This window comes from Danio aesculapii, chromosome 25 (assembly GCF_903798145.1).
Source record: "Danio aesculapii chromosome 25, fDanAes4.1, whole genome shotgun sequence".
In the NCBI taxonomy this organism is placed as follows: Eukaryota; Metazoa; Chordata; class Actinopteri; order Cypriniformes; family Danionidae; genus Danio; species Danio aesculapii.
The window spans coordinates 29,446,074-29,473,703 of record NC_079459.1 but is presented as its reverse complement, the minus strand read 5'-3'; the positions used below and the strand labels follow the sequence as shown (position 1 = coordinate 29,473,703).

Genomic DNA, 27,630 nt, shown 5'->3' with positions numbered 1-27,630 from the left:
TATTAATAAATAAAACTACGATAACAAGTAAATTAATTTCCATATTCCCATTTTATTAAAACTCTCATAATCATCATCACCACAGGATCTTTGGTGTCCCACGAAATTCTTTCACAACACCTAATCCTTATTTTCCACTAAATAAAGAACCAACTACACATTGACGCTAAGCCAAAAAAACAACACGTTCCCCTCATGTCTGGACAGGAGGAGGTTTAATTCTGGTCTTTCCCACCATCATCATCATCATCGTTATCATCATCATGACTTCAGCTAAGGTACCGATCCAGCAGTTAGAGCATATACACAACCACACAGCCAACAAGAACACGGGTACAGCTTTTAAAACTCGCACACTTTTGGTCGCCGACAGCAATTCTCATCCGAATTGTCAGGAGGCCTAAAAGTCTAAAACAAACCTTGGATGAAGCGACTTCAGAGGATGTGCATACAGTCAGAAATGAGTGAAAGACATGTCCTTAAACGATGATGATGATGATACAAAGTTAAAAGCAAGAAGGTCCTTCTCTCTTACCACAGAAGCTTAAAAATAATAATAATAATAATCAGGATTGCATGTGTCACTCGCACAAAGGGTCAAATAAATAATCCAAATGACATCCAGACCGTAGTTTTACAGATATTTCTACCAATATCTAAAACACTCAACATTCAAAAGGCGCAATTCTGTTTTTGTCGCGCATCAGAACGGCTTTTTGTGGTTCAGTAAAAGGAGAAAACTCCTCAAGGCACTGAACACATGGTTTCCGAGAGGTTCCTCAGCTGCCATCGCTTGCTACGAGACTACAGTTCAACACAATCTTACATCCACAAACGTTCCAAACACAAACCATTCCTACTGGGGACAGCTTTTTTTGTTTGTTTACTTGTTTTTTTTTAGAAAAGAAGCTACTAATTGAAGCCGAGCAGCTAAAATAACAAAATCTTTACACAAATAAAAAGCAGAGGGAGATCGGTTTATAAATGCTCTTCAACGAAAGGCGTATGCAAATGCATTGAGAACTCTGACCAATCGTCTGCGAGAATCTAAACAAGCACAACAGAGCTCAGAAGGCAAGTATGTCATTAAAAAAAACCAAACCCCGCCACTCAAATATGGATTTTTCATCTTGTTTTATCATCTCTACATTTACAATGCTACATTTATGTATAATAAAACTCTGTAAGTTCACACACATACATACACACAGTGCCCGTTCTCAGTTACTCTCATCGTTGTGCGCGAATATAAGTGTCCATTACCCCAACAAATACTCTATTATGGGTATTCAAGTGTGATTATCGCTCGTGAGCCAGATCTATTATAGAAACGTGTCTGGTTTGTTTTCTGTAACATTGTTCTCCAAGCGGTTTAAAAAGAGAAAAGGGCGCTTAAGTGCAATTGCTTGCCATCCTGTCTTTAAATGCATTATAAAAGGAGATTAGTGGAACTGAACAAAAATTATCGTCCAATCAGGGGAGGGCTTCAAGCTGATTTGATAAACAGCAACATAAATTGTTGCGTTTTAAGCGTTAAAAGATCCAACGCAGGAGATGTAATGCTATTTCTGGGAATTCGAATCAGCAGGATTCTGAAAAATGCATTGTGAAGTCATTAATTGACACTCTATGGTTGTCACCATACTGGTGAACGTGAATTTCCCACGAACATTTGAGCACGTTCTTAAACAACGCTGATTTGCCATTGCGTTCACGTGCTAAACAGAAATGATTGATTGGCCATGAAGTTCATGAGTTCACCAAACTCACCGCTGTTTACTGAGTGTAATCACAAATACAGGGACACTGGAGCATTTTAAAGCCGCGATTCATCAGCGAATCGCTTGTATGTCAGCCTATAGACAAACTAGCTGATCGCTGTGACTTTAAAACGCTCCAGTGTCCCTGTATCTGTGGTTACACTCAGTAAACAGCAGTGAGTTCGGTGAACTGATGACCTTCAGAGCTAATCAGTCATTTCTGTTGAGCATGTGAACACAATAGCAAATCAGCTGTGTTTAAGAACAAGCTCAAATGTAAGCGGCAAACGGACATTTAAAAAATTTCAGTAACGATTGGGACTGAATTCCAGTACCGTGACAACCCTAACACACACACACACACACACACACTAAGGAATAGCTCACCCAAAAAAAACTCGAAAAGCAAGACATAGGCAACTTTCCTCTTCCTTAAAACCTTTTAGCATTTTTAGCTAAAATCATGCTACTTGTTGGTCCATAAAATGCAAGTAAATGGCTAAACAAAATGAAACATGGGTCGATCCATTGGGTCTTGAAAAGATAATGATTGGCCTGTGCATGAAACTTAACATTAAATAATAATAATGTAATAAATGGTGTAATTCCTTGTACAGATCAATCCCTTTGCATCATAAGACCTCAATATACGACCAAGAGCAAAGGGTACTAATTTAGTTTTTTAATTTACGCTGAAATTGAAAGTAACAGTTGACCTGCGTTTTATGACTCAGCGCTTTGCCGAACATCGCTGACATAAAGGATGGCCTGCGGGTGAAACTATTAACCTCAAATTTTCTTTGCTGGGTGCACTCTTCTTTTATAAAAGGCCAATAAAATCTGCTCCGCATACCAAAACATCCACTGTGTGTTCAACAGCCTACATGCTAAACTGCGTAAGCCCCGCCCTCTGCATTCAATGCTAGCCTGCCTCATATAAAAGCTCTGGAATTGGACACGCATGCAAATGCGAGAGAGCCGAACCACCATGAGGGTTCCTGCTTTTTTTAACCAATGGACAATTACAGACGACATGCTTTCAAAAGTGTATTGTTTTTTCAAAAGACAAATTAAAACCGTCGTAAAATTGGGAAGTGGGACACACTCACACGATTTTCCAGTCTGAGAGCTTTAAAAGCAGACTTTGTTCTAGACGCTGATCAATCGGATGACTCGAGCACTGGAAGTCACATTATCCAACACAAAATAAAAACAATCACATCAAGCATTATCTGAACACAAAAACCGTTAGAGGATGATGTGGAGAGTTAGTGTTAAGCTGTGAAGAGTCTAGGGTTGCACAATACTGGAATTCGGTACCAGCCGATACTGAAATTTTAAAAACGTTCATTTCCTGCTAACATTTGAGCACGTTCTTAAACAGCGCTTATTTGATGGTGTGTTCACGTACTCAACAGAAATGATTGGCGGTGAAGGTCATCAGTTCACCGAACTCACTGCTGTTTACTGGACACTGGAGCATTTCAATGTCAGCTGAAATGCGTTATAGACAAATCAGCTGATCGACATGACTCCAGTGTCCCTGTACCTGTGTTTACACTCATGTAAACTGCGGTGAGTTCAGTGAACTGATGACCTTCAGAGCCAATCACAATCGCTTCTGTTAAGCACGTAAACACAATGGCAAATCAGCGCCATTTCAGTACGGGCTCAAATGTTAATGGCAACTCGACTTTTTAAAATTTTAGTATTGATTGGTACCGAATTCCAGTATCGTGACACCGTAGAAGAGTCCGTAATGCTTTACAGTTCCTCAAACCGAAACGGTCCTGAAGACAGTGGATCCCATTGGATCCGATAGGAACACGCCCCTCAGCCTCAACTGGCACTTCGATTGGCTGATGATTTTTCCTGGAGCTCGAAAGGGTGTTTAACTACAACCGTGTAATTCCGTACCGCAGCACGGGAAGGATTCAAGTATGATGCCCTTTCTCGCATGGAATGATGAAATGTCTCAACCTTGAAAGAAGAAAAATTATAACTTAAGTGCAACGCGCAAGTGCAATAATGATGCTTCCTCAAAGCGAGAATTCAGTTTTGACAGAAAGGTTGAGGCTGACGTTTCTCCATTCAAGGAGATGACGCCATGAAAAACTTGGCACTCATTCATTCCCAAATAAGGCCAGAGTGGGAGGAGTCACATCTGAGGCGGGAATTTCAGCAGCTCCGCCCTCCCCCCAAAATGCTATGCTCTGTCAATGTAACCGCTTCAGCACCATGCAGACCAGTCTTGAGATTTTTGCCTCTGAGAATCCAAACTTGAGACTATCTGCCATACAGGTCATCAGGGTAATCTCGACTCCGGCTTTCGCTGTAGCTGTTGCTATGGTTATTGTTATTGTTGTTGCTATGATTGGACATGTTCAACCCACCGCGAGATGGGCGGTGTTGCACATCATCAGGTTGACGATCCCCAAACAAGTCTGACTCCACCATAGGAGACGCCCCTGCGAACTCGGAGCGGTTTGTAAACGGTGTTGGAAGCGGGGCACCGCTGGACCCTGATGGCCCAGGAGCTTCTAGAGAGTCTACCAAGGGCTCGGTGTGAAAGAGTGTCGAGACACCGAGGCCTGCAGGCGTTTCAGGGGTCGGGTTTCCAACCTGAGTTGTTCTGACTGAAGTTTGTGAGCCACGGTGAATTCGATGGCTGACCACTATGTTGTTTCCAAAGCCGCCCATAGAGGCCATCGTAGTGCTGCGTTCCCGTTGGACCACGGCTGTCATTCCTCCTTCAGCCATTAGGCGGCGGATTCGAGAAAGTGCATCTTCTCCTGTGCCGGGCTCAGCTGCTGACTCCACTAAACAAACCAGACAGAACAGTGAGATGCTCATGTCAGATCCGGTCAGAATCAACATGAAATGGTTTGTGTTTCTCTAGTTTCTATAACAGTACAGTTTTCACTTTTAGGTAACCCCTCATGATCATTTGTTGTGAGGATTTAGGCAGTACTGCATGTACAGGTGAAGTCTGAATTATTAGCCCTCATAAATTATTAGGCCTCTGTATATTTTTTCCTCAATTTCTGTTTAACAGAGAGAAGATTTTTTCAACACATTTCTAAACATAACAGTTTTAATAACTCATTTCTAAAAACGGATTTATTTTCTGTTTGCCATGATGGCAGTACATAGTATTTCACTAGATATTTTTCAAGACACTAGTATTCAGCTAAAGTAAGATTTAAACTAGGTTAATTAGGCAAGTTAGGGTACAACGATAGTTTGTTCTGTAGATAATCGAAAAAAAAATATTGCTTAAGGAGGCTAATAATTTTAACCTTAAAATGGCTTTTCAAAAATTAAAACTTACTATTCTTAATATATATATATATATATATATATATATATATATATATATATATATATATATATATATATATATATATATATACACACACACATATACATATATATATATATATGTAAACATATTAATAAAAATATTGAGTCTTTTACTTAATATTATTAGATTTTTTTATATTTATCATATATTGCGTGCGACAGGTTGTTTGTTGTATAAAAAAAAAAAGAAAAATTGAAAAGCTATTTGTACTGCATGTTTCATATCAAAAAACAAAAACATATTAAACAAAAACATCTTTGAGAGACAAGTGAATTTCCAGAAATCAATACTGTGACCATAATATGAAAATAACTATACTGTGAAATAAGCATTTTTGTTAATGACCTAAAAAAAAAAAGCGCATCATCTTGGCAGGTTATCTATTAACTGCTCGTGTGTGTGTGCACACTGGGGCCAATTAAATAGAGAAAATGAAGGTGCAGATTAAATTAGAGCAGCTAACAGCAGGTAATAAAGCTCTAGAAACAGTAATAACAGCATAAAGCCCTCAGTAAGACACAACACAGATCTCAGAGAGGTCAGTTCAATCAATTTCACTCCATTACCTGTGTCAGGCAAGGGAGGAAGAGACAGGATTAGGGAAAAAAAAAGAAAAAAGCAAAGCAGTTACCATGATATGTGGCGGGCAAGTTGGTCCGGTTCAGTGATCCCTCTGAAACTGATGCCTGAACCAGTGTGTGTGTCATCTCTGGGTGTGTGTGTCTCTCAGTGCTGGTGCTGGCCGTCTGAACCGCTGCAAGAGTAACACATTTCACAGCTCTGAGTGGACATAATCAATATTGCTTAACACGGTTAGAGAAAAATCAACTGGAGCGTTACAGATATGGGTTAGAATCACTGTGGCTTTGAGCAAGACTCTTCACTGCAGGTTAGTTCACGGGTCTGTCAGTATGGCTGGGTTATATACAGAGTGCACAGCCTAAATGAGCACACCAGGCATTGGCCGGTATACGACAGCATGATAACCTTGGATAAAAATATCAGGGTTTCACTGTATCACTGTATTACTGCTCTGAAATATGTTGTTTTTAAATGTCTGGGTAAAAAAACAACACATTTTCCCCCACTGAACACAATACATCTTATTCTAAAGACATTTAAAACATTTTGGAGCAGTAAAGATGTCAGGCTAATTAATTTAAATAAATGTAGTTTCAAAATCACAGATTTATTTACAACTTAAACTTCTTTCTTTTTCATTTAAGATAGGCCACTGTTCAGGTTCAAAGAATGCTTGGATGTTGGTATACAAGCAATGTTCTTCAAATGTTTCCTGAATCGTGGGCTGACCAATATTTGTTAATGTGGATGTTCCTTTTCTGATGGAAATACTGTTGGCCTAAGTAAGTAAATAATTTAATCTAGTCGTAAAAAAATGTACTAAAGTGTAGGAATGAAATTTATCATATGTATTTGCTTATATGGCAAAACATGTCTTTTTCATCCACACTGACTCCAAAGGCAGATACTGATAAGATCAGGGCCTGGTGTGTGGACTTTGTGGGTTTTACGATGTGGTCACATGTTGATCGGTCAGTTTAAAATGTCTCAGTATTTGAGCTTTATCACATGGTCAGGAAAGATACAAAATAGATGTTAAACTTTGCTCTGGCTCCTCTCCTGCTCTGGAGGCTATCTTCTCTGACTCTACTGCTATTAGGCTTTCTTTGAGGCCTACTTACTGCTCTTTGTCTCTCTTTCTGTCCCTCCCCCTGTCTCTCTCTTTCAGGTAACTTTATTTAACATTTAGGCTGGGTAGAATTAAAATCATATGTTTTTATCATTTCATGTTTTATCATTTTATACAGTTATTTATAACTAATTCAGTTGTAACCATAGAGAATTATTGTCATTAAATCATTTCATTTTCAAGTATTTGTGAATTATTTTTGATTTAACATCAACGCTTAATTACTCCATATTGCAATACAACACAATCACATAATAGCAATGCTCACCAACATTTTTAGCTATTTATTTATAGTGCCTTTACTTCCGTTTTGGGTATAAGATTGCAGAAGGATGGTTTGACTAGAATGTACAGTTTTTCACCATCATACTGATAACTTTTAGTCATCTGCTGGAGTTTAAAAAAAACATTCTTACACCAAAAAAAAAAACTTACCATATACCAAGGGTATTCAATTGGCGGCCCGGCCTGCGAGGCAATTTGTTCTGGCCCTCCAAATAGTGTGACCAAGACATCAAAAATAAATTAAGTTCAGTTGAAAAATGGCCGCTTTAGTTATGAAGTGACGTGCGTCTGTTCAATACAGCATGAGCTGCAGCTGAAGGCCGCGCAGAGTGTGAGTCCCCTGACATTAATGATAAATGTCAGTGATGTTATGTAGTTTCAAATACAATATATTAACATTTCAATGTAGAAAAATTCAACATATGGGCTCTTATATGCTGTTGTATCATCACTCATATTGCAAGTCATATCTCTCCGGCCCCTCATTTGTGATGCTTTTCATGAACGGGTCCCCCCATGACAAACTAATTGAAATTTTTTTTCAAAACGAAATTTTTTTTGAGCGAGATGCTAATGGTCTAATCCGATTTAATGATTTATGCTAAGCTAACCTAAAATTAGCAATTTTTTTTAAAAAGTGGAGTGTTCCTTTAAGATCACAGTGCAAAAATTTGATTATGTTAGGAGAAAATGTTAACTCAAATTTATATAAATAGGGAAAATATCACGAGAACCATGAAAGAAATAAAAAATGTAGTCGTTTTTCACAAAAAGTATATATAATAGTTTGTAATTTAAAAAAAAAAATGTAAATTAATATGAATTTAAATGCATTATTCTTCTATTTCAGAAAATTGTTAGGTGAGCACACTCTTATTTTAATCAATATAACATTTATTTAATGTTTAATAAAACAGTTTTATTTAAATGCACCAAAATACATGGTCTTTAGTCATAAATGGATAAAAATATTCTCATTTATGATGAATATAATATTCAAATAATTTGTTGGCAATATTAAACCAAGCTAAATGTGTCCTGTAGATTTCTGCAGATGTCTTACTGTGTCTGGATGTGGTGTGTGCGCTCTGGAAAGTGCTGGCTGAAGGAAGTTCTCTCTCCGTTTGTGTTTCTGCATTCTGGAGTCGCACCACTGGAGTCTGTGTCCCCTGTGAGGTCACTGAAGGGGCGGCTTGACGCGGTTGCAGGCCAATGGCATTCATTAGGCCCATATCTCGGTCGAACCGCCAGCCAGACCTGCTTGTCCTGTCAAAAATAAACACCGCGTTTTTAAATCCATGAATAACACTAGTCTATGATATATTAAACTATGAAATCATTTTGTATTCAGCTCATTTCTGACCCTGGTCGCTCCACTCCACGGGTTCGGCTGCTGCTGTTGATGGTGAACAACGAATCTGCATTCAGATCTGACGGATTGTCTCCATCGCTGCGGAAATCACTGTCAACAAAACAGACAGACTTCATTATCTTATTTACACATCTAAGTGAATGGAAATATATGACATTATCTCACTTACTGCAGAGATAATTTTGCAAATGTACACTCACTGGTCACAAGACACACCTACTCAACTGCAAATATCTAAACAGCTGATCACATGGCAGCAACTCAAGAATATCTGCTGAAGTTTTTTTGGAATAGGCTTATTTTACCAGTCATCTAGAGTTTTACAATTGAGTTTTACCATTTTTTAATCCAATCAGCTGATCTCCAGGTCTGGTGAGAGCACTTTTAGCTTAGCTTAGCATAGATTATTGGATCAGATTAGACCATTAGCATCTCCCTCATAAAATAAAAAAAGAGGTTTGATAATTTCTCTATTTAAAGCTTGACACTTCTCTAGTTACATTATGTACTAAGAGCAACAGAAAATGAAAGTTGCTTTTTTCTAGGCTAATATGGCAAAAAAACTATACCAGGGGTGCCCAAACTCGAACCTGGAGGGCTGTTGTTCTGCAGAGTTTACTTCCAACCTCAATTAGACACACCTGAACATGCTAATCAGTGTCTTTAAGATCAATAGAAAGCTATAGGAAGATGTGTTTGTTGAGGGTTGGAGCTAAACTCTGAAGGACTGTGGCCCTCAAAGTTATGGACTTTACACTCATTCTGGTGTAATAATCAAGGAACTCTGCTGCTGTACCATGACTGCAGCAGGTGCAATAATATTTCAAAGCCTAAAACTAGCCCCCAGCTAGGCAACTAGCAACTTTTAAGGTAAGTAGCAACTAGCAACTTTTTAATTTCTGTTGGTATTATAAATTATCAAAACTCCTTTTTTTAACCGAAATGCTAATGGTCTAATCCAACTCAATTCTCGATGCTAAGCTAGGCTAAAAGTACTTTCGGCTGAATGGATTTAAAAATAATAAAATTCAATAGTTTAACTCTAGGGGAGACACAAAATGGGCCTATTTCCAAAACAAAAGTTCCTTTAATACAAATAATTCACACATAGTTGACCAAATAACACAAGTGAACTGTAACTGAAGCAGCAATGAAACTATTGTGACATCCTCCATCTGTCTGTGTGGGCTGTGATCGGATTATAAACCCATCAGTTTAGGGGAGAATTCCTTGAAAGCGATGAGCGGCAAAAGTCATTGGGCGCAGAGGTAATGTGGCCTGTAACCTTGTTAAAAAACAATAATTGCTTCTTTCCAGTTGAACAGCCGAGTTTCCTGCCACTAATGAAGAAAGTAATCTAATGAAAGGCAGGTTCAGGTAACATGGCGGTTTGTCAAAAGTCCGAAAACTGACACTGGGTGGGATCAGTAGCTCTCACCTGACTATTCAATTGGTATATATTTACCGATGAGAGACTAATTATGAATAAACTCAGAGTATCTGGCATATTTACATCCCAGAGTCAATGTTGACACTGGTTATGGAACAGGTTTATGGAAATAACTGATAGTAAAAATGCGTCTTTTATTGCACTGTTGAACTGTGTTTCATTTTATCTGCGATTTCCATGGCTACTGTGCTTCAGAGTGGCACTTGTTTTGCTTTTCTTGTTGGGTGGTGTACTGGTTAAGGATCTAGGCTAAATGCCAAAAGGTTACGCATACAACCCGAGCAGTAGCAATTAACAAACTATACTAGCTGCATACAGATGAGCTGGATACTTTTTATTTTTATTTTTAGGGAGTTTTTCACCTTTAATATGATATAGGACAGTAGAGATTTTAGACAGGAAAGCATTGGGAGCAGAAAGCAGGTTTTAAAAAAGTTTTAAAAGACTCTTTTAAAACCTTTATGAATGAAATTTTGAAATGTCCTTCTTATATAGGACTAAACACTAAGGATTTTTTTCTAATGGGCCAGTTGGTCATGTGGAAAAGAGGTTTACTTGCCTCATCAAAAAATAAATAAATAAATAAAATAAAACATTTGAATAATGCGCCAAAACGAGCAAAGCCAAGATGTATACATGCACTTTTTTTAATAAATAAATAAAAATAAATAAATGAAACATATTGATAAATCGAGCTTGGTTTCATTGTTTTTTTTAGATATATTGTTGGTGATTGGAGACATGGACAGATAAAAATTAAGGCTTGTTTAAAAGACTTTAAGACCTACAAGACAATATTTCAGTAAATTTAAGACTTAAGGCCTACAAAAATAGTTAGTTGAAATTTAAGACCTTGCGGAAACCCTGAGAGAGAGGAGAAGGATGAGCAAAGGACCTCGAGCCAGCAATCGAACTTGGGTGGCCGTGAGCACTTCTGTGCTATATGTCGGCGCACAGTGCCACTAGGCTATTGCCATTTAATTGGGATGTCTCCTGAGATAGAAGCAAATTCAAACCAAAATATATTTTGTAAAGAAAGTGTAAAATGATGGACAGAAATATTCAGTCTAAATTAATAAATCATAAATAATTGCCATGTACTATCGTTCAAAACTTAGGAAGCAAAACACAACTGTTTATCAATAATACCAATAAAAGAAATGCTTCTTAAGCACTAAATATAATATCAAATATATCATATCATATAATCATATGACGAAATACACAGGAATAAATATTATTATCACAGTAATATGGTTTCACTGTATTTTTTTAATCAAATATTAAAAATATGTTTACCAACCCCTATCTATATATATATATATATAAGGCACATGAAGAAACTAGAGAGTGTAGTTTAATATTTTGCATACTTTTTGATAAATAAAATGAAGTAATGTTTAATCATCAGCATAATGTTTATCTACAAAACAGCATAATACATTAATTCTGCCTAAATTAAACGACGACTTTAAATGTAAAATTAGTGACAGTATGTATTTACTGTACTAAAAGTACAGATGAATATCTCATTATTTTACCCAGCATTTTGGATACTACAATATCATGCTACCAACAACATGTTAACTCAAACCACACCAGTGAATTGAGCCCAATATGTGCCTGCACTTATGAGGTTTATTTCAGTTCATTCACGCTTCCTTGGAAGGTAGCTGCTTATCTAGACAATAAACAGCAAGGCAAATGCAACAGAGTAGGTTTTGGAACTGTTTTTTTTGTCCATGTAATAAATATACAGTAAGTTGCCATGGATAAAAAAACATTTACCAAGTTAACAAAACATAAATGATTGAGTTTTACGATTTGATAAGGACTTTCAACTTTGCTAAGGGCTAAAATTAAGCATGTGGAGCAGATGGCCTACTCAGAGACTGTTGCTTTAGCTGAGTGTTTACTTACACTGGCCTGCAAATGACCAGGTCGCCTTTATTGGTCCCGTAGGCCAATCCCATGCCTGGCTCTGGAAGCCACCGGGCAGAGTTAATACTGACGTGTCTCCTCTGATCTGGAGCCATTGGGTAGACCACATTAAACATCATCTGAAGAAACACAAGAGAACGCAGACCATAAAACACACAGAAATCAGAAAGACAATGTATTAGTCACAATACTTATTCTTTAAAATAATTTATGATGGTTATACAGTCTAAAGTTCGCTCTAAATAACCTTAATACTAGTTTACAAGAACCTCAAAACCTTATACAATTATGAGTGCCTCACACAGGTGAGTGGGTTTGACAAACCACCTGTAGAAAACACAATCCTTCTCTGTCATTTTAACCCACACTTGCACCAGTTTTGCACATTTGCACCAGACACTTTCTTACAAATCTCTAAAATAACATTGCTTGCATTTATGAAAAGTGCTTCAGTCAGATGAGTGGGCTTGACAAACCACCTGTAGAAACATTTCTCTCTCTCTCTCGCTCAAAAAAACCTCCTAAATTTAGCACTAAATTCTCTGAGCACAAACAGTTTGCTTGTATAATTAGCCCTTCTTGCCCTTCTTGTTGAATTGCTGAATGCCTCCTCAATTGTAAGTCACTCTGGACAAAAATGTCTGCTAAACGACTAAATGTAAATTTAAAAAGTAGTTTATAGGGTAAATTAAACATCACAGACATATTTTAAGGTGCAATTCTCGCAATTAGCATATCGTTATCTAAGGCTTTTAGCTTAAAGGTTATTGCACACTGAATCAGAAATTTTCATCCATAATTTTCACATTAAAAAATAAACTCTACCTCACGTTGTGTCAATCGTATTGACTTACTGCCTCCAAAACTTTCGTCCGCCATAAAAAAATTTGAACCGGGTTCAATTTATGCTTTTCGCATCCGAAAAAGCACTTTGAGAGGTGTTTTGACATTTCAGAGCCACCGTACAATCGGAAAGCTAAATACAGAATGCCGTCATTTGAGCTACAGATAACTTTACGACAAACACAGTGCATAAAATAAAGACAGAATGTGGCAGAGAGTTGACAATACCTATTAGCTGGATTCAGTGAATGCTGCACTGCTACCCTGCTGCTGCTTGGTGTGTGTGAGTCCATACATTTTGGCGTACTGCCCATAGACATTTTAAAAAGCATAGTCTGCTTTCGGTCCATTGTTTTGACAAGTCAACACAGCCTCCAGCTATTATAATGTCTGTAGGTACAGTCTCTGTTCAGGATTCGTTTACGTACGTGAATGTGTGAAGTATCACAAGCAATGTATGAGAATTCCACTGATTTCCTGAAATAAACTTTGCCTTTCAGGATAATCGTAGCGCAATCTTTGATAAGCAGGAGAACTCTCCGTCCTCTCTATGTAGGCTAGTATTAAATGAACACAACATGTAGCCTATTCCTCTTTGTTTTTCTACTTTGGGGAAATGACAAGAGAACGAAGTATCACCACTTGAACGGACTCAGAAATGTTTTGCGTTTTTTCGTGATGGATCAATTTATACGCATCAAATTCATCGTACAATGTTTGTTTACGTTATGAAGTTTTCATATATGAATCCAAAAAAACAACAACATGCGAAAAGTTCAGACTTCAGTGTGCAAAGACCTAAACTCCTAACTTGCTGCTTATTAATAGCTAGTAAGGCAGTGGCTAGGTTTAGGTGTTGGGTAGGATTAGGGATGTAGAAAAAGATCATACATTATAAATACTAATAAATGGGCAATATATTAATGATGAGGAGTTAATAATGGGAACTGGTACTTCAACTAAAGTGTTAACAATATTGCTTCAAATATATTCAATTCAATTACAATCAAGTTTATTTGTATAACTGTCTTCACAATAAATCTAGATTTCTGCATCTATTAAAAAAAAGTGTGGCGCTTACTCTAATAGAGGTTTCTCCTCCATGTGGCTGCTGCAGACGAAACACTTGCGCCACCATGTGGTCGGTGGTGGGATGGAGCAGGATCCGTCTGGAGGCCAGTCCTACCATCACATAGCAGCCCATGGGGGAAAGGCTCACTGAGATTGCGTTTGGACCTGAAAACAACATTCAGAGAGATATTTGACTAGTCTGAAAATATAAACAGTAATGGTCATTGTGGTATTGGCAAAAACAGAGTTATTAGCTGTATCCATCCACCTACTTTACAGAGTATGGAATCAGACAGTCAAATTCATTACATTTAACACCTTTTTAAGACTCTTTCTATACATTTCAAGACCATAAAACCACTTAAGGTTTCAACCAGAAACACTGGCGAGATTTTAACTTACAGTATGTTAACTAAATATTAATATAGGAAACTAATCTAAAACTAAAACATCATTCATATACTGAATAAAAATGATTAAATCTAGCTAATTCAGCAGGTTGCCGCAAATAGAACTGGAGAAATAATGGTGTTGCCTTAATTACTGCAGTAAACAAAGCAGCATGATGTCAAATCTAGTAGTATTTCATCGTTTTCATAAACTACACAGCATCCTGATGTTCGCAGATTTCTCTACATTGATCTATCAACTTTTAATACTTTAAGACCCCGCGGACACCCTGTTTAAAGTGCATTTTAAAATATCACATAAATGTTATTTTTATTTCTTATTTGTACAGTTAAAAAAAGTCAACAACACACATATTGCACATAGATTGTATGTGTGTATATATATATATATATATATATATATATATATATATATATATATATATATATATATATATATATATATATATATATATATATATATATATATATATATATATATATATATATATATATAATAAAACTTTTTAATTTTCTTTTCATTTAAATGTCTGTTATCTTGTGTTGATATACATGCATGTACCCTGACCTCCTGTAAGCCACAAAAATGTCCTTGTGTATTTGTACATACTTGGTGAATAAAGCTAATTCTGATTATGAAAATGCATAATAGAAATAAGGCCTTGATCACACCAAATGCACATTTTGTGTTTAGTGGCTCCTTTTTTGAATGGTTTACTAACAGCCACGAGTGATTTGCGCACTGCTTATGTGCCCTGCATGCCTCGCTTTTTTGCCATTGTGTGCTGTGCACATGCGGTTGAAAAAATTCAATTCTGAGCAGAAAAAGCGAGCTAGGTCAGTCGCATCTTTTTCATTCTCCAATCAAATGAAAGCAGAGGCGGGGTTTACATTGAGCTGACAGCAATGTTTGTGTTGTCAAGATGACTATGAAGATTTTTTAAGATGAAGGAGAGACTAGTGGTCACTGTTTTGGGTTATTCAGAGCTGTATGACTTCACAAATCTGGAATATCACACTATTATTACATTTTACAATTATAACAATATCAACAACAATGCTCGCGCATAATACGCAGTGGATTCAGTTGTTGCCTGGCAACATAAAAAGCGCAGTGCACTTCTTTTTTCTTGCCACCAAAAAAGGCAGTGTGGTGTGTGTTTGGTGTGATCAGGCCCTAAGATGGTAATAAATGTTGAAAATGCAAATAATACAACCGAGTGGAATACATGTTTTATCGAATAAGAAATGGTGTATAAACTACAATGGAAATAAATTTATGTCAATAAATTTGAGCTTGCGCATAAAAAAGGTAATCGTAGATCACATGATAACAAAAATGAAAATTATACAGCATCAACGGACAAACTAGAAGACCAACCACATTGTAAAGCATCTGAAATGTTGTTTTGGTCATTCTAAAATTCCTCAGCCAAAGTCTGTCTTTAAAGTGGTTCAGTATTATTACCTCAAGAACTTGTCTCTCGCCTCCAAAAGCCATGCATATTCATTGCATTTCAGCATCAGCTTGTAAGGCACAAGTTATTATACAAGAAAAAGGACTCACAGTGGCTACTCCTACTGCAGCAAATTACATTTGTCACTTTGATATTTGGCACCAGTTCATCAAGAAGTGACGATTTTGTTTTCTTTGACTCATTGGACGGAAACGGTGCTTTATTCACAATATTTTTTGCAACATTCCAGTTCGAGAATAAGTTTAACATGCATCTTTGGATGGAAACACAGTTATTGATTGACGGATGAACAGTTCTTTAACACTGACCGAATCTTTTGGTGTAGAGCATTTCTCCCAGGTTATGGGGGGCGAGGGAGTAGACGGCTAATATGCCTTCATCCGCGAAACCCCGCTGGCTGCTAGGAATAAACACAGCCAGAAGCTGCCCGTCTGCTGAAATATCACAGCTGGCGTCGTTGTAGATCTTACAATGAGGAACCAGCACATTCACAGTGGCTGAAAAAAAATGAGATCAACAAACTTATTGAACATTTGAAGCTAACAGATAGTCACATGCAAAAATTTATTTATAAGCTCAAATCCAACACTACTCGGAAAATCATACCATTGCTGATCTCTGGAAGATCAAACTTGGTGAAATCCCACCATTGCAGTCTGTAAGTGGTGTTGGCAATGTTGCTGGCCACAGCTGACTGTCCGTCACCTATAGATGCACCTGAAAGAGATTTACGGTCAGATTTATTTAAATTCCCCTTTCCAATCTAGAATATAAGTGCTTCATGTTATACAATTAGACATGAAAAACATCTTTCTTGTACCTGCTAATACTCTGTTGATAGAAGAGTGAGTGGCCAGGCCTGACTGACCCCTTTCGTGAAAGAGTCCAGCATAAGGCAAGTACTCTGGTAACAGGAACCTCCTTCAGACAAAAACACACATCCAAAAATATGTACATTAACAAACAGTAACAAAACATATTTACATTTCAAGCACAGTTCAGTTTGTCCTTCATTATATACACTCACCGGTCCCTTTATTAGGTAAACCTGTCCAACTGTTTGTTAACGCAAATTTCTAATCAGCCAATCACATGGCAACAACTGGATGGATTTAGGCATGTAGGCATGGTCAAGATGATCTGCTGCAGTTCAAACCGAGCATCAGAATGGGGAAGAAAGGGGATTTAAGTGACTTTGAAAGTCGCATGGTTGTTGGTGCCAGACGGGCTGATCTGAGTATTTCAGAAACTGCTGATCTATTAGGATTTTCACGCACATCCATCTCTAGGGTTTATAGAGAAAGGTCTGAGCATGACAATGAGTTCACTGCACTCAAATGGCCTCCACAGTCACCAGATCTGAGTCCAATAGAGCACCTTTGTGATGTGGTGGAATGAGAGATCTGTATCAAGGATGTTCAGCCGACAAATCTGCAGCAACTGCGTGATACTTTCATGTCCATATTGACCAAAATCTCTGAGGAATATTTCCAGTACCTTGTTGAACCTATGCCACGAAGGATTAAGGCAGTTCTGAAGGCAAAAGGGGATACAACCCGATAATAGTAAGCTATACCTGATAAAGTGGCAGGAGAGTATGTACAGCTTAAGAAAAATGAAGCGAAAACTTGAAAATTCTCTGATATCTGAATTAAATTGAATTTTTTGTCAGTAAACTACTGATATTTATTTTAAATATAAAACAAAAAAGTTAAAGTCCAATATGTTTTCCATAATATAACACAAAAAGGTGTAATGTTTTCAGACTTAATTATATTAAGTCACATTATTACATTCATCACAAAACTGATGTTGTATCTTCAGATCAATTAAGAAATAAATATTTAAAATATTAAATTAAATGAAAACTTTTGTTATTCTGGACTACTGTAATTTCCTGAAAAAAAATTGAAATAAAATATTATAATTGTACTCAACCCCTACCTATAAATCCAATAATCGTTTTTACAGCGTCTAAAAAAAACCCAAGCAGTAATATATCATAAAAATAGGACTGCATATCGTACTACAAGAATAAAAATGATTAAATTTGGTACATGAATAACAGAGCAATCTGTGCATTAGAATAATCCTTTTATTTACTTTCCTTGGCAATGTCGTAACGATGACGTATTTATTTTTAGGTGCATAAGGCTTAAATAAAAATGTTGTTTTAGAATGAAGATAAGAGTTTGATCAAAGGTTTACTAGAACTGAAATGCTACAGCGTCACATTTTTTCATGAATTTCCGACTAAAAACTGGACAAAAGGTGGAATGGATTACATGTTGTCGAAAACTGATCGCACTGGATCAGTATGTGGTGTGGCACGGAGTGGTCGTCAACACACCGCCCGTACTGTTGAAAATATCACCACTGTCGAAGCCATGGTTCCGAGTCAAAAAGACACAAGAAGAATGCTATGTGGTGATAGAAATCAGGTGAGGAGGGAAATGTATACAGGAATAACCTAATTACTAAAATAATTTCATCTATTTGCCATCTAATTACAAAATATAATTAAAGTTGGAGGTATTTTGATGAAATTCTGACAAGAGTTAATTTTGCTTGGGTTTTTTTGAGATATGGTGTAGAATAAATATTCTTATCAGACATTTACAGAATAAATAAACTATTAACATTTTACACAAATCACTACCTAAAAATCCTAAATAAAAACAATTTTCAAGTGGTCATTTTTCCATAGCTTTATGAACAGAAGAACACGAACTTTGAAACAGTAGCACTGAGTAGAAATGCTACTTGTCACATCTGACACTGACCGTGGGACGAAGCGTCCAAGAGAAGGGGCTGACATTCGGGCGTTGCGGGGCATTCGGTGTCTTGTCCTGTCTCCAGGCTCCCTGTGAAAGTGAAAGAAAAGGAAAATAAACATAATTAAAACCCAAAACCAACAGGATGAACACAGTAAATGTGCTCACATATCCGCAATTGAAACAGCATGGTAATATAGCTGTGTGCAAGCATGAAGTCCAGATACAGTCAGTATCATCACACTCACTCAATGTCCTCATAGTCTCCATCACTGGCCTCTGGTGGCATGGAGGAAGGGTTGTTGGACTGGCTGTCGGCTTGAGAGTTTGAGAGCGTCCGCAGGCGATTCTGCAGGGAACGCTGGCGTATGCTTTCTCTCCGAGACAAATACTGGATCATCCTTTGAGCATAATAAGCAGCCGGAGACAGCCTGAGGAGAATTGGAAGAGAAACAGGGATCAAACTACCAAAATCAGCGAGTTTATACAGACAAGCCCTGCATACCCCTGGCAAATTATGACTTAAAGTTTTTGTTTAAATGCAAATAAAAGCTGAGAAATGTTGTTTTTTTCCACAATGATGCCTCTTGTACATCTTATTATGATTTGAGAGAAGGTTGTGTCATTTCCGGTCAAAAGAAACCTTGCTGGTTGAATAAAAGTCAGATTTAATAAGTAAATTTCTGGGTTGACTGTACATTTAGACTGAAACTAGAGTGTATCTGTATACCTGGCAGGATCAGGGTATATGGGATGATCTCTGGAGCCAGACATATCATACCGAGAGAATGGAAACAGTGATGATTCCAGTAACCTCCTGAGGAAAAACATCATACACAAATGACAAATCGAAAGGTGTGGCCACAATTACTATTGCTCAGTGAAATGCAATCACTTCAATGGGAATGCACTTGATTGTCACACTGCCCAAAGGCAAGCAGCTTGCTTTGAAAATTAATTCTACGGGAGCTGTGATTAATTTATCATACATTTCTTGACAACGGAGCTCGTCCGCCTGTAAATTTTGCTAATATCACCACACTAGGGCTGCACAGTTATTTGAAATGAGATCGTAATTTAACAAAAAGCTGATTCTTGTGCAACTGTTGTCAGGAAAACATCGGCTCTGTGATCAGTAGTAAATTTCCTCCAGAAGGGTAGAGGGCGCTCTTATGCAGAAAATGCAAATATGGCACAAAGAGGAAACACAGAGTCATAGTTCACTGAGAAGTCACGCAAATAGCTGTCAAATTGCAGAACAATTCTCTTCAATTTCAGGATTCATTCATTCATTTTCTTTTTGGCTTAGTTCCTTTATTAATCAGCAGAATGAACCGCCAACTTACGTTTTACGCAGTGGATGCCCTTCCAGCTGCAACCCATCGCTGGGAAACATCCATACACACTCATTCACACACAGACACTACGGACAATTTAGCCTACCCAATTCACCTGTACCGCATGTCTTTGGACTTGTGGGGAAACCAGAGCACCCAGAGGAACCCCACGGGAACTTGGGGAGAGCATGCAAACTCCACACAAAAATGCCAACTGACCCAGCTGAGGCTCGAACCAGCGACCTTCTTGCTGTGAGGCGAACGTGCTACCCACTGCGCAGCCCAATTTCAGGATTGCACTATTTAAATCATCTGCGATCTTTTGCGAATCTTGTCAGTGAACTTTGGCTCCAGCTGCTGGAGGTTTGCAGTTAATTACTGAGCCGGTTTTACTGCCAAAATACACATGTAAATTGCCTTTGATTAATCATGCAGCCTTTGACCACACCGTAAATCAAAACTGAATGTTGCATCTTTTTCCTGCCCACCTTCTGAGTGAGTCCTCATCTGGATTATCAACAGGCACCTCTGGGTTTAAGGCGTCTTCTGCTGCTTCAGACGAAGCACTGACTGTTGGTTGCCGGTACACGCTTTCCCACTGCCCTGTTTCCTGATTGTACACCAGACCCATAGGCTGTTGGCCCTGCAGACCAGAAGAGGCCTCGCCCAACTCCATGGGCCTCATCTCAGGGGCCTGTGCCTCCACTCGTGCACTCTGACCCGGATCCTCAAACGGAGGCACTGAAAGCGGCCAGGATGGTCCTTCTTGAGAGGAAGAGGAAGAAGAGGTCTGACCAGAACGTTCCCAGCGCTGGGTGTCGTGGTTGAAGGTGAGGAGGTTGTGGCACGAACGGCAGCGATTAGGGTGGTTTTGAGAGGGGCTAGCAACCGCGCCTCCATTTCCAGTGTGGGAAGAGCCGTTATGTGAGGGCCCGGGCCGTTCTGTGTCCATGCTACTGTTGAGTAGCTCCTGCATGGGTCCCGGTGCACCCGCCACCTCTCGACTACCACCAGGTCGCTCCAGTTCCTGCATGCGTTCATATTCCATGAAGTAACGGCTCAGGTTGCATTGGAGGACGTTCCGTATGGAAGCGGGGTTGTTGCGTTGGGTGTTGTCATAAAAAGGGTGGTGACCACTACTTGTTCCATCATTGGGTCGTCCCTGGTTGAGCTCCGTGCCAGGGAGCACAAGACCCCGGCCTTCTGTTGCAGATGTGTATATGGGTGATGAAGATGAACTATCTGGAAACCTGCGCAAAGAAAGAAGATCCATAGAAGAGGAGCTCGTCCTAGGAGGGGGAACTATACCCCTTCCACTGCTAGTTTCTACCCCAATGGCACCCAACCCATGTTCATGTCCTGTGCTCAGCAGACTACCTGACCAATCAGCCCCTGGGAGACGTCCAGGGCCCTCAAGGTGGCCGGGTACCTGTGATCCCAAGGGATCAATAGTCCTAAGAGGCAGAAGACCCCGGTGTGCTGAGTTCCCTGCAGTCCCGCTAAACACACTGCTAAAAGCAGAAGGTCGGTCCGAGGTGCGGGTCTGACTAGGAGCGGGTGAGAAGGCAGAGGGACCGGACTGAGTCTGTGGTTGTGTCGAATCTGAAGGCTGGAGGCCTGTCGGATTCTGTGTGAATAAATTCCGTGAGGCGGCACAGCGACTGCACAGGCAGCCCAGACCCAAATGCTGCGTGCAGCCCTGTAAGGCAGGGCGGTCAGACGGTTCTGTCCGCACCGGGTACTGGAACCGCGGTACGCTGGGAGGCTCCCGGGGCTCTGGCGCAGGGCGGGACTGATCATTAGCCTGTGCCCCTGAAGAGCGAGAGGACAAGATGTGAAGAAAATTGTGCAGGATTGGTGTGCGACGTACAGGCGGAGAGCGTAAAAGAGAACGTTGCCGAAACAAAGCCATCTCCATACTATCCATGGGGACCTCAGAGTCATCTTCATTCTATAAAAACACAGCAAAACATTTGTAAAATAATGTTTATCACTTCATAAAAAGGGGAAATAAACAGGTATTTGCAGCTATTTTGACAGTAAAAAGGGTCGCTTCTAACCTGCTGGTTTGATGGGTTCACAATAGCAGTCAATAAATTATGACCAAGAGGATCAAACCTCACCAACCTGATGAAAGATGATAACTTATTTAATACATAAAGTCTGCAACACATTTTACAATTTTACATTTGACACGTTTTGCAATGTGTCATTTTTACATAAAACAGGACATGCACTGGATTACTTGATTTTGTCCCCTAGAAATTGATGTATAATTACCAACCGCATATTAACTAAAGGAATAGTGCACCAAAAATACAAATTCTGCCATGATTTACAATTGAAAAAAGCTGGAAACCTGTATCCATTGACTTCCGTAGTATTTGTTACTTCTACTATACAAGTCAACGGCTACAGGTTTACAGCTTTCTTCAGAATATCTTCTTTTGTGTTCAACTCAAAGCCTTGGAACCACTTGAGGGTCAGTAAATAGTGAGCAAATGTAATTTTTTTGGTGAACGATCCCCTTAAAATGCTCACATTATAAAAAAGGAACATGTATTAAGAAAAAGAAAATGGGGTCAGATTTTAATGCATATCATCACTTCTTAACACTATTTGTTCCCCACCGGACACGCTCGGTTTCACTGGCCGTCTTGACTACAGCAAAAGGCTCTGGTCGGCTCCAGTCCCAGAAGTGAAGCTCATTGTTTGTGGCGATGAGGAGGAGCTGAGCCGTGGGGTGAAACGCTAGAGAAGCGATGGCAACATTGCTCTCGGTGAACCAGCTCTCACTACCACCCTGAGAATGGGGGAAAATAATCACAGCATTTAATTAAACTTCAATGCTTGGGTCTCTTAATACCAGGTATACACGATTTGGAGTGTGATTAGATCTGATAACTGCTACTAAACGAAATGAAAATCAAACACAAAATAACACAGAAGATAAGAATGTTTGCAAAAGGGGAAAGTCCACATATCTTAAGAATAACTACTAAATTAAATAGCACTGAAGCTCACATGCAAGTCCCAAATGCGAACTTCTCCATCAAGGCACCCAGAGGCAACCAGGCCAGAGATGGTTGGGTGAAAGGTCACACACCAAGGCGTGCGTCGATGGCCCACTAAAGAGTGCAGGCACTTTCCTGTTTTCACATCTGTGATGTAGATGTTATGGTTGACGTGTGTTGAGGCCACAAGATTCCTTTAAAGAAATGTAAATACCATGTTAGTATAAGTAATTGACTATCAAGTGTTTTCTAGTTTACGATGTTATTTTTTAATTGATATTGATTGTTACCTATCTGGACTGAAGGCCAACAGGAAGGTTGATCGTGGATTATCTGGCAACTCTACTTTCTGTAGAAATAATTGACATACATATCTCAGTGTTTTCCACACACTTTACTTGGTCGGGCTGCTCAGGTATATTAACAGCCAATCAAGTATATTTGATGACAGTTTTTTTTTTTTAACCAACATTATTATCCTTTTACACTTTTTCGTATCCGCCAAAGATAACCAAACATCCACGTTTGATTAACCAGTGGAAAACCTTCTCTTGCTCTACACATTTCGTACTGTTCATAGTATGTGCGCAAGAACTGTCAACAACACTTCCTCAGACAGTCTCACGTGCTCTGCAGAGACCCACAGAGATGCGCCTATTTGAGGCGTAAAAAATCTCCTAAAATGCCTGGGAGTCGGCTTTTGCATTCACTTTCTAAAGCTGCTGCGTTTTTGCATTACTCTTTTATTAAAGACTACTTTCCGTTTGGCTTTGCAGCTGACAGCACGTACAGCCGCGAGACCTAGAGAAAAAGTAAATAATAGATTCTTTAGGCCCAATCCCAATTCTACCCCTTAGCCCTTCCCCTTACGCTTTGCGCGTTCTCGTGAAGGGGTAGAGGTGTCCAAATTAGCGTGAAGGTGTAGGGCTAAGGGGAGGGGCTACATACCCCTTCGAACTGAGATTTTTTTAGGACCACACTACAAACCAGGGCGTAAGAAAATTTTCCAAAATACACCAGCCACAACGGCAGCATAGCTGCACCCGGAAGTAAGGAGATCTACAAATTAGTATTTTTGTCATTATTACGAATTTTTACCACAAACAAGCAAGTGTTTTAATATATTTATAACACAGTTCATGTTTTACCGCCAAGCTTAAAAAAAAAAAAAAAAAAAAAAAACCCTAAAATAAAAATAGATAAATTTCTATAAAAAATCTATAATCTCTAATAATATCTCCTGTATAGCAGTCCCATTACATTCTGTCACTCGGTGACACTCGAATACCCTGTCAGAAAAGTCTAGTGGCTGGGAATGACCTTTTTACAGTGTCTGCTATAATGTTGATGTTGTTTTCGTGTGTTTACATAGATGAATATGCCCACAATGTAAATGCACAATACAGTTACGAGCTTACTGCCACATTAGATCATTATGATAACATGATATATGCCTTCAGTGATTTTCTAAAGATAAATACCGAACAAAAACGCAACTGGAATAAGTACAGCAGTCACAATCTCATATGAAGCAAGAGATCGATGATATGATGAAGTGTGCAGGTGCTGTAGTGCTTTCCCATTTCTTAGGGGTAAGTTTTGAAGCCCTTCCTCTTCACACTCTGTTTCAAGAGCCAAGGTGTACAAAAATAGAATTGGGATTGGGCCTTAATCTAAAGAATGAAAAAAAAAATAATAATAAAAAATAAAATAAATAAATAAATCAACTCATTTGCCTTATTTAAATAATCTACACTTTTTATTCAAATTATAAATTAATTATTAAAAATGTCAATTTTAGGGATATTGCCTGTTTTATTCATTTTTTCTGTCATTTATTTATGTGCTGTATATTTTGTTAATTTGGTAAATGGTATCAATTAAGTGTACATAGCTCCTAAATAGCATAATATGTTTTCAACAGCCTTTTAAAACTTTAACCTATTGAAAAGAAACTGTGTATAACAGTGTCATACTAAAAAACACATAATTTTTCTGTCACATGTAGTTAACAATTTATGTGCCATGAGTAAAGGATGTGTTTCAATCCAGCTACCACCAAAAGTATATTCCAAACCTGTGGGAAGCACTGTATCTATATATTTTATTTACTTGCATGTCCATTTTGGAAATTAAAAGCATTTCTTAACAAATGTGCCACTAATTTTAATTATGCAACGAATATAAATATATTAAAATAAAATCAAGAAATTATGTGTAATTTGCCTACTGTTATAAGTGTTATTTACTATACTAAAACAACACCAATAAGTAAAAATTCTAAATATGCTAAAAATGAAATATTTTAATATAATATGTAAAAATCAGAACCTTATATTATGGTGTCATTTATGACATTTCTATAACACAATATTTACATTAATATTACCATGTTTACAAGATTGTTTTGCGTATGTCACAATCCCTAAAAATAGCTTAATTTTCAAAACATATTTCAATGTCCAGACAATTTTTCAATAGGTTGAAAAATTTGAATCTATTTTTTATTTTTGTTTTTATGCATAATATTTAATTTCTACAACACACCATTATCATCAATATTAATATAGTTACAAGATTCCATCCTTCTATGTAGGCTGTCAGATTGGAGAACTAAATCATTTAACTTCACAAATGGCTCAAATATTTCACCGAAACACTCGTTAAATACAATACATTCATAAAATGAACCATTATTAATTATTTGATAAGTAAAATCTGAAAAAACGTTGCTGAAGGAAAACTTCAATAATTAAATGCTGCAAAAACACACTTAGCAAGAACTGAATGTGGTCTATATGAGGCATGGGCCGGTATAAGGTTCTGACTGTATTTCAACCTTAAATAAAAATATCCTGGTTTTACGGTATTGTGATTACAACACGAAAATAAATTATTTTTAAATGTCTGGGTAAAAACTGCAACTTTTTTTCCCTTTGAACACAATATATTTTATTTTGGGAACCATTTATAATATTTTGGAGCAGTAAACATGTCAGAATAAATAATTCAAATGGATTATTGACTTCTGCTGTCTTCATTAGTTTCAAAAATGGATTTCTTTACAATTTAAAATGGTATCTTTGGATATCTTTTCTGCTGAAGGTACTGACATAAAAAAAAAACCTTACATATACCATAGAAACGGAAAAGCAGAACATTTTGGCGGTTTTAAAACCTTCACTTTTCCAAACCGCGGTATACCTTGAAAACGGTCATCAACCCATGCCTAGTCTATATAGGCATGTCTGATGTGTGTAGGCTAGAGAGAACCATTACGAAGATTAAAACTGATACCCTACCTGGCTCTGCCATTTCATCCAGCGTGTTCGGTCTTCCACCAGCTGCTGCAGGAGCCGCTGAGAGCCCAGAATACGAGCTCCTCGCTCTCGACCCGACAGGATCAGCACAGAGTTTCTGTTCTGCACAGCCATTTCTCCCTCTCTAGTGCTCCACGGCCCCGCCGGCCTTCCTCACACTCGGACCGGACACTAACTCAGCAGAACGCTGGCCATGTAGACTGGAAAACAGCCACAAAAACTGAGCTTAAATCAACAAACACAGTCCAGGAAAACACTGGCACACCATTCCATGTATAAGGCTCATTCCCTGACTGCATTTCTAAACATATTTCAGATTTGTAACTTAAATGACATCTTTTTAAATAATAATAAGACTTATTATGTGACAAAAGTTATCATTTTAAAGCTTTAATAGTATATGCAATAACAATGTCATGTGGCTGCAGCTGTTCAGGAGATACAATGATGGCTACAATAGGCCCTTAATCAATCCATAAACCAGCCTTTTGACAACAGACCTGAAAAGGAAAAGCCCTCTGGGTGTTTTGCTACGATATTACACTAGAATTTACCTCTGGCTTGGTTACATTATATTAAAAACACAGACCAGGAAGATCTCGTGCTGTTGGGGACAATTAAAGCCCTATCAGATGTGCTGAAGCATGTAAACAAACAAGCCATTTAAATCCACGCGGTGTCAGTGAAATCTTCGTTCGCATTTGATCAAAATCAACCCCAAACAATGAAACATTCACACAAACAGAGTGGATAAAGGCAATAGATGTGTTTTCTGATCGTATAACTAACAATTTACTCACTGCCGTGCCCGCCCAAATATGGAAACTGAACTGAAAGCTACTGTGTTAGCCACCGTTTACTCGCTTTAAAAATAGATTTAATTAAACGTATGCCATTCTTAACAGTGCCATAATCATAACCCACAGTCCAAGTTTGTTGAAAATCAGATTAAAACGCAAAACCATTGATATTTTACAGACCTGTTTTGTTGTGTTTGTCAGTGAAATGTCATCGAAGGCGCTTCTTAGCCGCTTAGCCGAGCTGAATCGTTATTACCCGACCTGGACTGACAACCGACCTATCCGAAACGCCGTGCTCTTTACATTCACGTCATTTAGGAGAATATAAATAAAACCGTTTGGATTATCGGGACATTGAGAAAACGTATTGTGCTGGCTATAGGTGAAATTATGTTAGCTAACTGGTTTGTGGGTAGCTCGGCGTAGACAGGCATACTAATCGAGAGCAGGGAGCATAGAGCTACTTTAGGTCTGTTAATCGATTGCAGAATGGATTGCACCTCAGGCTAATAACAGGTGGAGTGTGTTATTATTATATAACTTTTTTGCCATTTATTCATTTTCTTTCTTGGCTTAGTCCCTTTATCAATCTGTGGTCGCTACAGCGGAATGAACCGCAAACTTATCCAGCATGTTTTACGCAGAGGATGCCCTTCCAGCCGCAACCCATAACTGGGAAACTTTCTGGCCACAATACATA

The 27,630-nt window shown here is 38.3% G+C and overlaps 1 protein-coding gene across 1 annotated transcript; it reads right to left on the bottom strand.

Annotated features, from left to right (window-relative positions):
• Window positions 1-1,783: 1,783 nt before the first annotated feature.
• ambra1b (autophagy/beclin-1 regulator 1b) lies at window positions 1,784-27,168 on the bottom strand. The gene is made up of 19 exons (XM_056451703.1): window positions 27,111-27,168; window positions 26,113-26,330; window positions 23,101-23,159; window positions 22,821-23,004; window positions 22,427-22,599; window positions 21,857-21,923; window positions 20,285-21,747; window positions 19,190-19,276; window positions 18,708-18,890; window positions 18,469-18,549; window positions 16,506-16,606; window positions 16,292-16,402; window positions 15,994-16,182; window positions 13,808-13,962; window positions 11,863-12,002; window positions 8,484-8,582; window positions 8,184-8,386; window positions 5,756-5,878; window positions 1,784-4,579 (listed from the first exon to the last, which is right to left on the bottom strand). The coding sequence occupies exons 2-19, from the start codon at window positions 26,242-26,244 to the stop codon at window positions 4,047-4,049; spliced, it is 4,083 nt and encodes a 1,360-aa protein (XP_056307678.1). The 5' UTR covers window positions 26,245-26,330; window positions 27,111-27,168; the 3' UTR covers window positions 1,784-4,046.
• Between the last annotated feature and the right edge of the window lie 462 nt (window positions 27,169-27,630).